This window comes from Heterocephalus glaber, unplaced genomic scaffold (assembly GCF_053883595.1).
Source record: "Heterocephalus glaber isolate CG9 unplaced genomic scaffold, H.glaber_assembly_v1.0 deba00001600, whole genome shotgun sequence".
NCBI classification, from domain to species: Eukaryota; Metazoa; Chordata; class Mammalia; order Rodentia; family Bathyergidae; genus Heterocephalus; species Heterocephalus glaber.
In genome coordinates this window covers 6,143,653-6,159,417 of record NW_028258372.1, presented here as the reverse complement: position 1 = coordinate 6,159,417, position 15,765 = coordinate 6,143,653, and the positions used below count along the sequence as shown (strand labels likewise).

The following is a 15,765-nucleotide window of genomic DNA, read 5'->3' as shown; positions in this document are numbered from 1 at the left end:
GGTAGAATGCTGGCAATTGAGGTAACTTCCTACTTCTTAGCAGCCTAAAATTAGACCTGGAATGAATTTAAATATTTCCAAAATTTGCCAATTTGGATGATGATGTATCACAACTATTAGCAAAAGCCAGTCTCTGGCACTGAACTAACACCGTGGTCGTCTTTGCCGTACCTCTCCCCAGGTGGTCCTGGACTGAGAATCCTCATCCAGCTCAGGCCCCATGCTTACCCCATTTGGTTCTCCCAGTAGAAAAGCCACTTACTTGTAGGGGATGTGTTTGCTGCCATTGACGAGAGCCAGGATAACATTGCCCAGAGCAGACAGTGAGAGGCACAGCCCTGTGCCTCCTTCTCGATTTTTGCTAAGAGCTTTCACACAGCTGCCGAGATCAATGAGATGCAGGCGGCTGCGACCTCCAGACACTACCATGGGAGAGAAGACAAGAGGAGAGAAAATGGGTGAGTTTTGGCAAATGCTTCTCTGCTCTTCATGCAGCTCTTTGGAAAATCTGAGGAAAAAGGAAAAGGGGAAGTTAAAGGTTGGCGTTCACGACGTTATAGGAAACCCCAACGAAGTCACACTGGGGTTATTAATAGCACCGATCCCCTTAAATTCTGTCCACCACACACCCAAGACCTTCTAACAACTACTGACATTCATATTAGAATTACGTGGAAATTCCTGTAGGTTGAATGGGATGAGATTTCAGAAAAGGCAATTTATACTTCAAGGAAAATAAGGTTTGGACCCAAATGTCCTCTAGGTAGTGGAAATCTGAGACTCATCAAGTTAAAGCATGAATGGTCCATGAGCCATTTGGTTGACTGTCATAAAAACCGCAGCCAACGCTCAGCCAGGAACCAGGTTGATAACCCAAGATAACATCAGAAAGAAATAAGAACCAGGTGCAGAGACAGGGAAGTCCCAAATATTTGCTGAGTAGTGCCAATTGCCAGGTGCTATGCAAACATCAGCCTCATTTAATTTCCATGGCAAAATAAAATAATAAAAAAATAAGCTAAGTATTATTATCCTTTTTATAGATGAGAATACAAAAGTTCAGAAAAGTCAAGAAATTTGCCCAGGAATATCTCTGTTTCTGGCCTCAATGAAATAAAAGGGAATAGACTGGTCTTCTTATCCAAAACAATTAAAAAATGAAGAAAATGTCTAAAACAACTAAGACAGTAGACATCAGGCCGCAAAGGACAATGATCCCTAAGAGATGAGAAACAAGCAAGGCAAACACTGCCTGTATCTCAACAGCAGTCTCTGCTTTCAGAGACTTTCCAGGCCATGGCTTAGGGAGAAAGGAATCAGTTGGAACTTGGTTGATCACCTGAACTGAGGAGAGAACACTGAAACTCCAGGAAGACCAAGGTGGCAAGTTTACAGACAGCAGAAAACTCTGGAGACTTGCAGAAAGCCCCTGGAGTGTTCAGCTGAGTAATGAGCAGCACAGGCCTAGGAGGAAACCATCCCCAGCTAAGGAATTAACCACCTGAAAAGAACAGTGGTGAGAGGGCACGACACTCACATGGTGCCAGGAATAATACCAGTTCCCAACAGTCAGATTGGAAAGCCTCAAGATTCAAAGGATATTGGGTAAAGTACCCAGGAGGTCTCGTTTCAGTAGTGGGGAACATTTAGCCATAGCTGAACACTGACTTGGTCTCACCTAACAAATATATATATATGGGAGCATTGAGACAGGGTCTCCCTATGTAGTTCAGGCTTGCAATTCTCCTGCCTCAGCCCCCAGGGCACTGAGATTATAGGCATATGCCATCACACTCAGGTTCACCTAAAAAATATTAAAAGAAGACCAGAAAGGATCATACTGTTTCCAAGTAACAACCACATCTCAAAACAAAACCTATGGATATTTACAACACCCAACAAGGTAAATCCAAATATCTGGTGCCCAAATCAAAACCAACTAGGAATGCAAAAGAGCAGGAAGGTGAACCTCATAGCAAAGAAATTATTGGGGCCAACTAAGAACTAGAATAGATGTTAGAAGTGACAAAGAAGTTACTGTCAATAAAACAGTTAACTAAAATAGTTACTACAACTCTTTTCAAATGTTCAAAAGTAGTCATATAGGTTATATGGCTCTTAAAATGAGACACTGAACCTTTAGAGATGAAAATTACAAACATATGAGATGAAAAATAGACTTAAGTCAATAGACTTAAAGGCAGATTACATATCACAGAAAGAAAAATTGGTAAATTTCAAGATTTAGCAAGATAAACTCTTCAAAATGGAATACAGAAAGAAAAATTAAAAACAAAAACACGTAGAAAAAAAAAGAGCTGTAGGACAACCTCAAGTGTCCAAATACACATGATTGGAATTCCAGAAGAAAGAGAGTGTATTACAGGTGAAATATTTGAAAATATAATGGCTAAAACTTCCCCAAATTTGATGAAAACTATAAACCCACAGATCCAAGAAATTCAATCAGCCCCAAGCACAAGAAATATGAAGAAAACTACATTGAGAGACATCATAATCACAGTACTCAAAACCAATGATGAAGAAAAAAAATAGAAAGAACCAGAGGGACAAAACATAATACATATAAAAGAACAATGGTAAGTAGGATAGCATATTTCTTGTTGGAAATAATACAAGGGAGAAGATCATGCAGCAATATTTTTAAAGCACTCAAAAATTTTAGGCTGGAAGTATATACCCAGAAAAGGTACCATTCCAAAACAAAAGGCAAATAAGGTCTTTAAAAAAGCTGAAACAATTTGCCAAAAGTAGATTCAAAGAGGATATACACAATGGAATGAAGAGCTTAGGAAATGGGTAAATATACGTATTTTTTCTTCTTATTGAATCTTTTAAAAGGGTAATTTAGAAAAGAAAAATAAGAATGTAATGCATAGGTTATGATGTATGTAAAATTAAAATGTTTGTCAATAATAGCACAAGATCAGAGGGGATAAATGGAAGTACGCTATGGTAAGGCTCTTGTTCTCTACATGGAGTGTACAATATCACTTGAAAGTAGACTGCGATAACTTAGATATATATACTATAAGCCCCAAAGCAATCACTAAATAACCCAGAATTATAACTAATAAACCAAAACACATATAAAGTAGAATCATTAAAAGTGTTTAATAAGTCCATGAGAAGGCAGATAAAAAAGGAAATAAAGAACAAATGAGATAAACAGAAAATAGAAAAGTAATACTTTGATCTAAACCATATCAATAATCACATTAAAGGTAAATAGTTTGAGTATGTTTATTAAAAGGCAGAAATTGTCAGATTAGATTTAAAAAGTTTAATTCTATGAAAAATGCACTTTGAATATAAATAAACAATAGATTAAATGTATTGGTATGGAAAAGGCACCATCAGAGAGTTGGAGGAGATAGACCAGTATCACACAAAAGGGACTGAAGACAAAAATGTTACAAGAAGTGAAGAAGAACATTTTACAATGATACAAGGGACAATTTATTGAGAGGCCATAACAATCAAAGGTGTTTATGCATGTAATAACACAGGTTCATGTACATGAAGGAAAATCTATAGAACAAGAACCAAACAAGTCCATAATTACAGTTGGGGATTTCAGATATTCATTTCTCAAAAATTTACATAACTGGCAGACAGAAAACCAGTGAGGATACAGATTTCAACAACTTGGAATTTACATAACACTAAACCCAACAACAGCAGAATACATAGTCTTTGCACAAAAAGCATTTACCAATATATATCATATCCTGGTACATAAAACAAGTCTAAATAAATGTTAAAGGATTCACATTATTGAAAGTATGTTTTGTGACACAATGGAATGTAATTAATGTAAAGACACCTGCAAAAATCCCAAAATATTCTGAATCTCAACAACAGCACCAAATGACTTACAGTCAAAGAGGAAATCAGATGGAAATTTAAAAATGTTTTGACGTGAATGAAAATGAAGACAGGACATATCCAAATCTGTGCAAGACTCCTAAAGATGTTGTAAGAAAGACATTTACAGCATCAAATGCCTATATAAGAAAATGACAGCAATCTCAAAGCAATGATATCAGCTTCTACCTTAAGAAATTAGAGCCAGGCATGTTGGCTCATGACTGTAATTCCAGCTACACAAGAGGCTGAGGCAGGAGAATCACACGGGCTAGGCCAGCGTGGGCAAATTAGTGAGACCCTTCCTCAAAACGAAAAATAAAAAGGGCAAAGGATATAACTGAGAGGTAGAGTGTTGCTGGGTTCAATCACAGTGCCAATAAAACAAAACAAATTAAAATCTGCTTGAGCTACAAGAAATCAAAAATAGCCAAAATAACTTTAAAAAATACTAGCAAACAAGAAAGGCTAACACTAACATTAAGAATAGTGTGGTCTGTGCTGGGGATTTAGCTCAGTGGTTTCGCTGCCTGCTGTGCAAGCACAAGGACCCAAGTTCAATCCTTGGTACCAAAAAAAGAATAGTGTGGTCCAAGCTTCAGCCAGAGGCCCGCCATACCATTGGTAAGTGCGCACAGATCCTGGGGAGCAGCTGTGGAGACCATAGAGGCCAGGCTGCAGGCAGATCCCAGCCAGGGCTCTGCCCCAACCCCAGAGGCTCAGGCACATGAGGCCAAGCCAAAGGCCCAACCAGAAAAGAGCTGCACAGGTGCACAAGCTTCAGGCAGAGGCCCACCATACCATTGGTCACAGCCAAGGACCCACCTGGAAAAGGGCTACACAAGTACACAAGCAATACCCAGAGGCTCGCCCCAATACCATTGATAAGTATGTGGAGACCCTAGGCAAAAGCCTGCAAAGACAACAGGAAATGGGGTGCACAGACCCCAACCAAAGGCCCTCCCAGACAACAGCTACATAGAGGCCCCAGTGAGAGGCATGCCTAGATACCATCCCAAGTGTGCACAGACCACAGCCAGAAGCCCGCCCAGATAGCAGGTCACCTCAGGGATCCAGAAGGCCACCACTCTGAACCCAGGAATTGGTGTACAGGTGAGCAGCAGAGTCAAGGATGCTCGGTGGCTTGCTGAGAATTCAAGACCACTGGATGAGCAAAAAGTCGCCTCAACAAAGGCACAGCAGGCTGCATCTGTTGAAATGAGAAGACACGTAAAGAAGTATCAAAACCAGACTTCCAGATCACCTAAGGCAACCCCAAAGGGCAACGAGATTGAACAATACTCAACTGATACGCAACCACCTGGACTCCCTGAACTGGCAAAAAAGAGGATCTGGAAAAAATGAAGTCAGAAATTATTTCTCAGATAACAGCAGAGATTGTGCCCATAGTGCAAGACATGATTAATAAATCTAGAGAGGGCACAGATAGAAAAATAGAGGAGCTGAGGAACATGATGGAATCCCAACATAGGAAAAAAATTGAACCCATAAAACAGATCCAAACAGATTTCCAAGAGATTAAAAACTCCACTGAAAGTCTACACAGCAGGATGAGCCAATGTGAGGACAGAATGTCAGATATAGAAGGTGAGATTGCAATTAGTGACCAGGAAAAGAAAAATTGCTTCAAAATAGTAAGGGACCATGAGAAATCAATCCAGTAGCTGCTAGACGATGCAAATAAGAATAAATAACATAAGACTGATTAGAGTCAGTGAAGAAACAGGAGAGAGTGCAGATGACATAAAAAAAAAACTGTTCACAGAAGTGATGGCAGAAAACTTCCCAAGCAAGCAAAAAGAACTTGACATACAGATAAGTGAGGCATATAGGACTCCAACTAGCCTTGATAAAAAAAAAACCCCTACACATAGGCATATAAACCCAACAGAAGAACAAAATTCTACACGCAGTCAGAGAAAAGAAACAAATCACATACAAAGGAAAGCCCATCACAATCACAGCAGACTTCTCAATACAAACCCTCAAGGCAAGAAGAGCTTAGGGTGATGTATTTCAAGCCTTAAAGGAAAACAGCCTCCAATGCAGATTGATGTACCCTGCAAAACTATCTTTCAAAATTGATGGAGAAATAAGATACTTTCATGACATAGAGCACCTGAGGAACTCATGAATAAGAAACTAGCACTCCAAAAAATTTTAGACAATATCCTAGGAAAAGACAATGAGGATCACAACCCCAGGAAGCCTGGCAGATTGAATTCATCAGGCACGACAAGAAATTAAATGCAAAGGGGGAGAATCCAGCAAAAAGAAAAAGTCAAGACAGGGATAAGTCAATACGTATCAGTTATAACCATCAATGTTAACGGTCTCAATTTACCAATCAAAAGAAATAGACTGGCAGAATGGCTCAAGAAGCAAGATCCAACAATATGCTGCATACAAGAAAAACACTTAATTCAAAAAGAAACTCACAGACTGAACGTTAAAGGGTGGAAAACAGTACTCCATGTGACAGGAACACCCCCCCCAGCAAAAAAAACCAGGAGTAGCTATCCTCTTTGCAGATCAAGTGGATTTCAAATCAACACTGATTAAGACAGACAAAGAAGGACACTACATTCTTGTAAAGGGAACAATCCAAGAGGAAGAGATGATAATCATAAATACAGATGCACCAAACACTAGTGAACCCAACTCTATAAAACAAATACTAACAGACATGAAAAATCATGTAAGGACTACTACAATAGTAGTGAGGGACCTCAATCCCCCACTATCACAAATAGATCAACTAGACAAAAAATAAGCAACGAAATACTAGAACTCAATCAAACTCTTGAACAAATGAACTTAACAGATGTTTACAGAGTCTTCCACCCCACAAAATCAGAAGACACATTCTTCTCAGCTGCACAAGAGTCCTTCTCCAAAATAGACCATATACTCTCTCATAGAACATGTTTAAGTAAGTGCAAAGAATTGAAGTTATTCCCTGTATATTATCAGACCACAGTGCAATGAAATTGGAGATCAATAGCAAAAGAAACCGCAAAAATTTCATAAACATATGGAAACTGAACAACACACTCCTGAATAACCAGTGGGTCATAGAGGAAATTAAACAAGATATCAGACAGTTCCTACAATTAAATGACCATGACAATACAACATATCGGAATCTATGGGGCACAACGAAAGCAGTCTTACAAGGGAAATTCATAGCAGCGAATACTCATATTAGGAAAACAGAGCGAGCCCAATTAAGTAACCTGATGCTGAACCTCAAGCTTCTAGAAAAAGAAGAGCAGGACAAACCCAAAGCCCATAGAAAGGAGGAAATTGTAAAGATCAGGGCAGAAATCAATGCAATGGAGACTAAAAGAGCAATATAAAAAATTAATGAAGCCAAGAGTTGGTTCTTCAAAAGAATAAAATTGACAAACCCTTAGCCAACCTTATCAGAAAAAGGGAAGAAAATGCCCAAATCCATGCAATTAGGAATGAAAAGGATGAAATTCCAACAGACCCAGCAGAAATACAGAGGTTCATCAATACCTACTTCGAGAAGCTATATGCCAATAAGATGGACAACACAGAAGAAATGGACAGATTCCTAGATACATATGAATTACCAAAGTTGAAGGAAGATAACCTAAAAATTCTAAACAACCCAATATCAACCAATTAAATTGAAAACATAATTTAAAACTTACCAACTAAGAAAAGCCTGGGTCCTGATGGCTTCACTGCTGAATTCTACAAAACATTTAGAGAGGAACTACTGCCACTACTGTTTAAACTCTTCAATGAAATTGAAAGGGAAGCAATACTTCGAAATTCATTCCTGGAAGCAAGCATCACCTTGATCCCCAAAGCAGAGAAACACCCAACTGAAAAAGAGAACTATAGGCCAATCTCACTAATGAACATAGATGCCAAAATCCTTAATAAGATACTGGCAAACAGAATGCAGAAGATCATCAAGAAGATCATACACCCTGATCAAGTGGGATTCATCCCAGGGATGCAGGGATGGTTCAACATACGCAAATCAATCAATGTAATACACTATATCAATAGAGTCAAGGACAAAACATATGATCATCTCAATAGATGCAGAAAAACCATTTGACAAAATCCAACATGGATTTATGATAAAAACTCTCCAAAAGATAGGAATAGATGGTCTCTACCTCAATCTGATAAAAGCCATCTATCAAAAACCAACAACCAATATCACACTAAATGGTCAAAAACTGAAATCCTTCACACTAAAATCAGGAACAAGACAAGGATGTCCACTATCACCACTCCCGTTCAATATGGTTTTGGAAACATTAGCCAGAGCAATTAGACAAAGAGAAAGAAATAAAAGGAATAAAGATAGGAAACGAAGAAGTCAAATTGTCATTATTTGCAGATGACATGATACTCTATATAGAAGACTCCAAGAACTCCACCAGAAGTCTTCTAGACTTAATAACCAAATTCAGCAAAATAGTTAGATACAAGGTCAATGCATAAAAATCAATAGCTTTCCTGTACATGTACAACAGACGCACTGAGACAGAAATGGGCAATCAATTCCTTTCACAATAGCATCCAAAAAATTGAAAAACCTAGGAAGCAACCTAACAAAAGAAATCAAAGACCTCTTCTCTGAAAACTATAGCACTCTGAAAAGAGAGATTGAAGAGGATATCAGAAAATGGAAAGACATCCTTGCTCCTGGGTAGGAAGGATCAATATAGTGAAAATGGCCATACTTCCAAAACTGCTATATAGCTTCAATGCAATCCCAATTGAAATCCCAGCAGGATACTTCATGGACCTTGAAAAAACAATACAAGAATCATTTGAAACAAGAAGAGACTCAGAATAGCAACAGCATTCCTAGGCAATAAAGACAAGTTAGGGGGTATCACAATCCCTAACTTGAAACTATACACTACAAAGCTACTATGACAAAAACAGCATGGTACTGGCAAAGAAACAGACCTGAGGACCAGTGGAATATATTAGAAGATGCAGAAACAACTCCAGACACACTCAGCCACCTCATCTTCCACAAAGGAGCCAAACACCCTCACTGGAGGAAAGATAGCCTCTTTAATAAATGGGGCTGGAAAAATTGGGCTTCAACTTGCCAAAGATTCAAACTAGACCTATATCTCTCACCATGCACTAAACTAAAATCAAAATGGATTAAAGATCTCAATATTAAAACAGAAATGCTGAACCAGCTGGAACAGAGGTCAGGTAGAACTCTTGAAGACATTGGTGTAGGAAAAGATTTTATGAACAAAACCTGAGTTGCCCATGAACTAGCACAATCAACAAGTGTGATCTCTTCTTATTAAAAAGCTTCTGCACAGCAAGAGAAACCACCAACAGTGTGAAGAGACAAGCCACAATGTAGGAAAAAATCTTCACCTGCTGTTCCTCAGACAAAGGTCTACTAACTCGAATCTATAAAGAACTTAAAAAAATCAGACTTCCCAAATTTAAAGACCCAATTCAAAAATGGGCATCTGAAATGAACAGACATTTCTCAGACAAAGAAGTAGAAATAGCACAGAAACATATGAAAAAATGTTCAACATCACTGGTCATTTGAGAGATGCAAATGAAAACAACGCTGAGATTCTACCTCACCCCAGAAAGAATGGCTGCTATCATGAAATCAACCAATAACAAAGGCTGGTGGGGCTGTTGGGAAAGAGGAACCTTGCTCCACTGCTGTTGGGAGTGTAGACTGGTGCAACCACTGTGGAAATCAGTATGGAGACACCTCAAAGAACTAGGACTGGAAGTCCCATTTGACCCAGCTATTCCCCTGCTGGGGATCTTCCCCAAAGAATTAAAAGAATCATACCACAGTGATATATGTGCACCCATGTTCATAGCAGCACAATTTGTAATAGCTAAAACTTGGAAGCAACTCAACTGGCCATCAACTGGAGACTGGATAAAGAAAATGTGTTTTTTTAAAAATAAAATGGAATATTACTCAGCCATAAAGAATGAGAAACTAGAGACATTTATAGCTAAATGGATGTACATTGAGGTGTTACTCTTATGTGAAATAAATAGATAAATCGGACACATATGTGTAAATATTGAATAGTTTCTCTAGTGTGAGAAACTGAAAGTGTAAATAAGAACTAAAAGGTATAATAGATAATGTGAAATAGAAAGAAAAGGGGCATAGGAATGGGGAAAAAATAAGAACCAAGATGGATTTTTAAAGGTGCAAATTTCCAATGATGAATGTCATCATATTGTATACCTAAAATGTACCAATAAAATTAATTAAGGAAAAAAAAGAATAGTGCAGTCACCTATAATCTCAGCACTCAGGAGGCAGAAGCAGGAGAATCACTGTGAGTTCAAAGCAAGCTTGGCAGTGAGTTCAAGGTCAGCCTGAACTACATAGTGAGACCCTGTCTCAAAAAAATAAATAAATAAATAAAAGAACAGTGTGGTATTGGTGGTACAAAGAAAAAGAGATCAGTGGAATAGAACAGAGTCCACAAATAGATACAAAAAAATATGGGCAACTAATTCTTGACAGATGTAATTTAGTAGAGAAAGGATAATTTTTACAACAAATAATACTAGAACAATTGGGTATTCATATGTAAATATATGCACAAAAATAATAAAAGAACTTTTTTTTTCGTACTGTGATTGACCCCAGGGCCTTCACACTGAGCAATAGTCCCAACCTTTTTGTAATTGTTTTAAAATTTTGAGACAGGTTCTCACTAGTCCCTAAATTGTGTATGCTGGGCTCAAACTTGTGATCCTCCTGCCTCAGCCTCCCTGAACGCTAGGATTATAAGCATGGTCCACCACGCCTGGCTAAAAGTAACTCTAGTTCATATGTTGTGTAATATACAAAAGTAAAAATAGATCAAAGACTTAATGTGAAACCTAAAATTATAAAACTTTTAGAAGAAAGAATGTTAAGAAACCTTAGGTTAGATAAAGATTTCTTAGGTATGGCACCAGAGACATGAATCATAATGAGTATTTACACAAATCGGACTTCATAAAAGATGAATAGTTTTGCTCTTTAAAAGACACTATGAAGAAAAAGAAATATAAATAAGTGAGCTATTGATAGGGACAATAAAATGACGGAATCTTAAAATAATTATATGAAGGGACAGAATCCACCCAAGAGTACAGACAAATGATATGATTACATTTATGTAAGTCTAGGAAATGCAAACTGATGTACAGAAACCCAGCAGGTCAGTGACTGCCTGGGCGCAGGGAGGGGGAAGGCAGTGGAGTTGGAGGGAGGGATGACAGAGTTCCAAGGGTGAGGGATAGGTTCATTCTCATTATATGCAATAGTGTCGTGATTGTCAAATTACACAAACATGTGTGGTTTATTGTATCTCCAGTAGATCTCATTAAATCTGGTTTTTAAAAATAGGAACTTGCCAGTGACCAGAGAGCCGGCTAGAGAGCTAGCATTCAACCCAGGGGCCCCATGATGCAGCACCAGGGTTTTCTCCTCAGCTGGCCTCGGCCGGCTCCTGATGCAACAGGAGCTGCTAGGCAGCCTTCTAGTCCCAAGCCTGGCTTCTCCAGAGCTGTGTGGCCCTCGGAGCATCACACTCCCTGACCACTTGACTACCGCGTTCCTCTGCCTCCATCCGGGGCCTCTGATCCCCAGGTAACCCAGCTTTCACCATCCTACCTGTTGCCTGTAGGTCAGCAACTCTCCCTTCTGCCTTTCCTTACTCTGCACAGAAGAGGAAGAGCAAAGGCAGAAAGCGAAACTTCCCAAAGCTGTTGTAGATGTCAGGTAATTTGGAGCCGGGGGAAAGACGCCGGTAGAGAAAGCTCCTCTGGGGGTGGGCGGTGGGTGTCTGGGTCTTGGTGGCTCTGCAGAAGGGGTCTTGGGCAGTGCTTGGCTATGCACGGTCTGGTGCCCCCATCTGCAGGAGCCCAGATGACAGCGCTGCTGCGGGAGGCTGAGGTGCTGCGTGTGCTGTCAGAGAACCTCCGGGGACTCTGTCCTAACCTGACCTTCTCTACCTACCCGCTCTGGATTGCCACACTGCTACTGAGAAGAAGGGTGATGAATGTTTATAGAAAGCACAGCATTACAAGGCAGCCTCTCTAGTTTTCCCAGCCAGGGCAAAGAACTTTTCACATTAAGGAAGTTAATTTTGCTCATTTTCACTTAGGCCCAGTGCAAACCATTAAAAGGGAAGATATAATATGTTACTTCTCTTTCATCCCATTTTATATCATGCAAGATCAGGTCAAAGCAGTGTGCTAGGGAAATAGTTACTTTTAAAGCAAAATATCATCTGTTTTGCAGCTTAATTATATAGACAGGAGAAGCTCAGATATTCCACATGGACTTCAGATAAAAGGGCAAAGACAGAGACCAATTTGGACTCTCAGACTCTAATAGTCCATTTGATGTTATGGAATAAAATGCATAAATGCACATGTAGTAAAATAGAACACAGAGAACAAAAGGCACAGTTCAGACTGTGCTGAAGAATATTACAAAATACCTGTAATTATAACTGCATGACTCATCTTTACCAAACGGAAAATCTATTCTCTGCTTTACACCCACTGGAGTTCCAGTAATCACGGAAGTCTGAATTTCATACTTGGGGTGCAAAGTGAGTGAGCACAGGCCATTTGCTTTCATCAGGAATTTACATCCTTGCAAGTGGCTGGGGAGAAAGTGGTTCTAAACCGAGCAAATGAAGTAGATGATAATTAATAGCTGGTAAGAACTGGCTCCTCACTGACTTTTCAGATTCATGAAGTCAAGGCCACAGGGCTTAAGGAACATAACTCAGTCTGCTTTGAATAATCCTTTATTTAACAAATCTTTTGTAAATAAGGAGGGGAGGAGGGGTTGCAGGGAGGGGAGGGGAGTGGGAAAAAAAGAAGCAAGATATATCATGTACAGGTACAAATTCCCTATGGTGAATGTTGTCATTATATATATCTACAACGTACCAATAAAAATAAAAGATTTTTAAGTCTAGACTTGGACTCAACCAAATTACCTACATGCTTTGTTCTCCCCAGAGGATGTAATATATTAATTTCAATGATTCCTGAGCCGTGCTTTACTGAGCACCTGGTGGATCCCAGGAAATGCTAAATTCTCCTAATATCTCTTACTCCCTGCAAAAATCCTGAAATGCAGGAATTAGCCCCATTTTATAGATGAGAAAACCAAGGTTCAGAGATGTTAAGTGAACTGTCCAAAGCTACCTGCACACAGTTCTTTCAGCTCATCTTGTCTTATTCACGTGCTTTCCAAACTCTGCACCACACTGGAATGAATGCCTTGGGACCTTTAAAGAAATACCTGTGTCTGGCATTTCCAATCTTCCATTCCCAAGCTTTCTAATTTAATTGGGCTAGAGTGCAGCACGGGCACTGGGATTCCTGGAAAGTTCTCGAGGTGACTCTAATGTGCTGCAAAATTGGAGAACCACTGTCTCACTGCCTAGGCAGGTGCCAAGCTCTCATTCACCTGCGTGACACCCACTGACAGATGCCACAGCACAATGAATGCTCGTGGCTAGGGCTGGCTGTTGTCTGGTTGGTCTAAGCATGCCTGGTCAATAAATGAACTACTTATCGATGGGTCAGCTGTGTATCCTCCTAAACCTGTTTATGCTGTGTGTACTTATTATAAGTGAAATATAATAAATACCATGTAAATCAATAATATGATTTTGCAAATAGGGTTAATGCTTCTAGTAAAACTAAACCCAATGCTTTTGAAAGCTGTAATTCAAAAATGAATTTGAAAATGGCATTGAATTAGGTGTGTATGAGAAATAACCAAGTGGAAAAAATTATAAGAAATTAGAAAAAGTCTATATGCACTGGCTACACAAGTAGCTTAAGTTTTTAAATCACCTTGAAGAAATTTAAAGTGAAACCTAGACTAGACACATGAGCATGGTTCCTAAAAGTCAGAACTTTAGGTTGGAAGCTCATCTCCAAAAGAAAGCCATAGCCCTCAGTGGTGAGGCTGATGAAAACCTACATAGCTGTTTAAGTCACAATCTTTCTGACATGCATGTATCATTTTATAAGATTTTCATCTTTAATAAGTTTTTCAGTGATCCTGATTTCCTGGTATAAGAGGGCTTATTAAACCATCTGCTTACATAAAAGGAAACTGGGTGGCCTTGCTTTTCCTGAACAAGCGATAATAGAACACAGCACATGTCCTGTTGCATTGAATGCATGGGTGCTGAGCCCTGATGTGCTGGCGCCGTGGAGACCAAAAATGAATATCAGGGACCTCTGTCCCCCAGGACTGTGAAGTCTAATGGGGCTCTCACAGGATAATGGATGATGAAAATATAAAGCAAAGTCAGGCAAAAGCATAACATCCCCCAGGCTGCTATAGGACTCAGAGGAGAAAGATATAACAGGGGTGGGGAATCTGAGAGGCTCCACGGAGTGGGCAGCTCACGGAGGAGATGGAGTGGGGCCCATCTGACTGTTGTTTCTTTCCTCTTCTTTCCCCTCTGTCCCTCTCTTCCTCCCAAGTTGAGGTAGCCCTGACTTCGGAGGCAGGCAGGAGAGATAAAATAGAAGCTTGAAAGACAACTGTAGGAGCGCCAACTGGTGAGGTCCCAGAGGAGGCAAATGAGAACAGGAGAAGGAAGGTAAGGGGAGAAGAGAAGCAGACTGATGGGAAAGGAGTAGGGGGAAATCAAGGCACAGAGACAAGGATATTTGGAGCTAAAAGATGAGCAGCTGAGGAAGGACACCAGGTTCCCTCTATCTTCTTAGGAATCAAGAAGTGGCCTATCTGCAGGAGTCAGGGTCAGGGCAGGGCAGGGGGCTTCAGACAAAGATTGGGAACTGCTGTCATAGATGTGGGGTACAATGGGAGGTCCAGGCCAGGCTGTTTGGTCTCCTGGCCAAGTTTTCGAAAACCATATCATAAAAATCTGAAAGTACCAGACAGTCACCTCATTATTGATCAGGAGGGAAACCAGAGACATTGGACATACTCATTGTCTGGGGTAGGGAAGGTAGGGACCCAGCTCTGACCAAGCTCAGAGCCAAGTTCTTTCCTAGATCCCTTTCCTCATACCTGCCATCCAAATAATGGATCTTTAGAATCATATCAGACAAGCAGCCCTCAGTGGCTCATGGCTTATTTGATTCATTCTATGACATATAATGAAGCTGGTTCATTGTCAAGAGAAAACTGAGATTAAGGAGACAGTCTGATCAGGCTTGTAAGCAGCTGTGTGCAGACACAGATGCAAACCAAGAGCTTGTACACTCATTTGTGTGTCCACACACAGCCAGCCCAGCCTGCACTGCCTCCCCTGGAGTCAATGAGGTGAATGAATAAACCAGAGACCTGGTCATTGTGGACTCTGGGCAATAGCTGCTTGCAAACTTCGATGACTCAGTGTGACGCTTTTAAAGACCATCTTTATCATCACTTCTGTTTCCTTGACATCACTGCTCTTGAGTATCACAGTACTATGGTATCTCACTTGAAATGTTTAATACACCCCCCATTACGAGGAGCAGCTCTCTTGTCATTGGGAGTCTCTTCTCCAGTGCTGGAGTTTCCAAGGCAGCTTTCAGTTCATTACAGATTTAGCAGGGGAAGGCATCTATGATGGGTAAAGAATCAGCCCTATTAATGTTTCAAAAACACTGGAAACTGCGGAGCTCTTTTAAGCTTAACCTAGTGCTATCTGCAAAAGGAGTGATAACATAAACAAAGAATGTTCTTTTCTGTCTTGACCAGAAACGTTTCACACATTCGTCTGTTCAGCCGTATGCATGTGTGTGTGTATAAAATGCGTGTATGGGTGTGCAACTCGGGTGCACATATACTCGGCA

At 40.0% G+C, this 15,765-nt stretch overlaps 1 protein-coding gene across 3 annotated transcripts in view; it reads right to left on the bottom strand.

The window, feature by feature from the left end:
- The window catches only part of Kif26b (kinesin family member 26B), a 548,528-nt gene that overhangs the window by 64,666 nt on the left and 468,097 nt on the right, over nt 1–15,765 (bottom strand). For all 3 annotated transcript variants that reach the window (XM_087194066.1, XM_021265513.2, XM_004853491.3), the window contains one exon: nt 263–422. In XM_087194066.1, the coding sequence (XP_087050192.1) occupies nt 263–422 (160 nt within the window). The remainder of the gene's footprint in view (nt 1–262; nt 423–15,765) is intronic.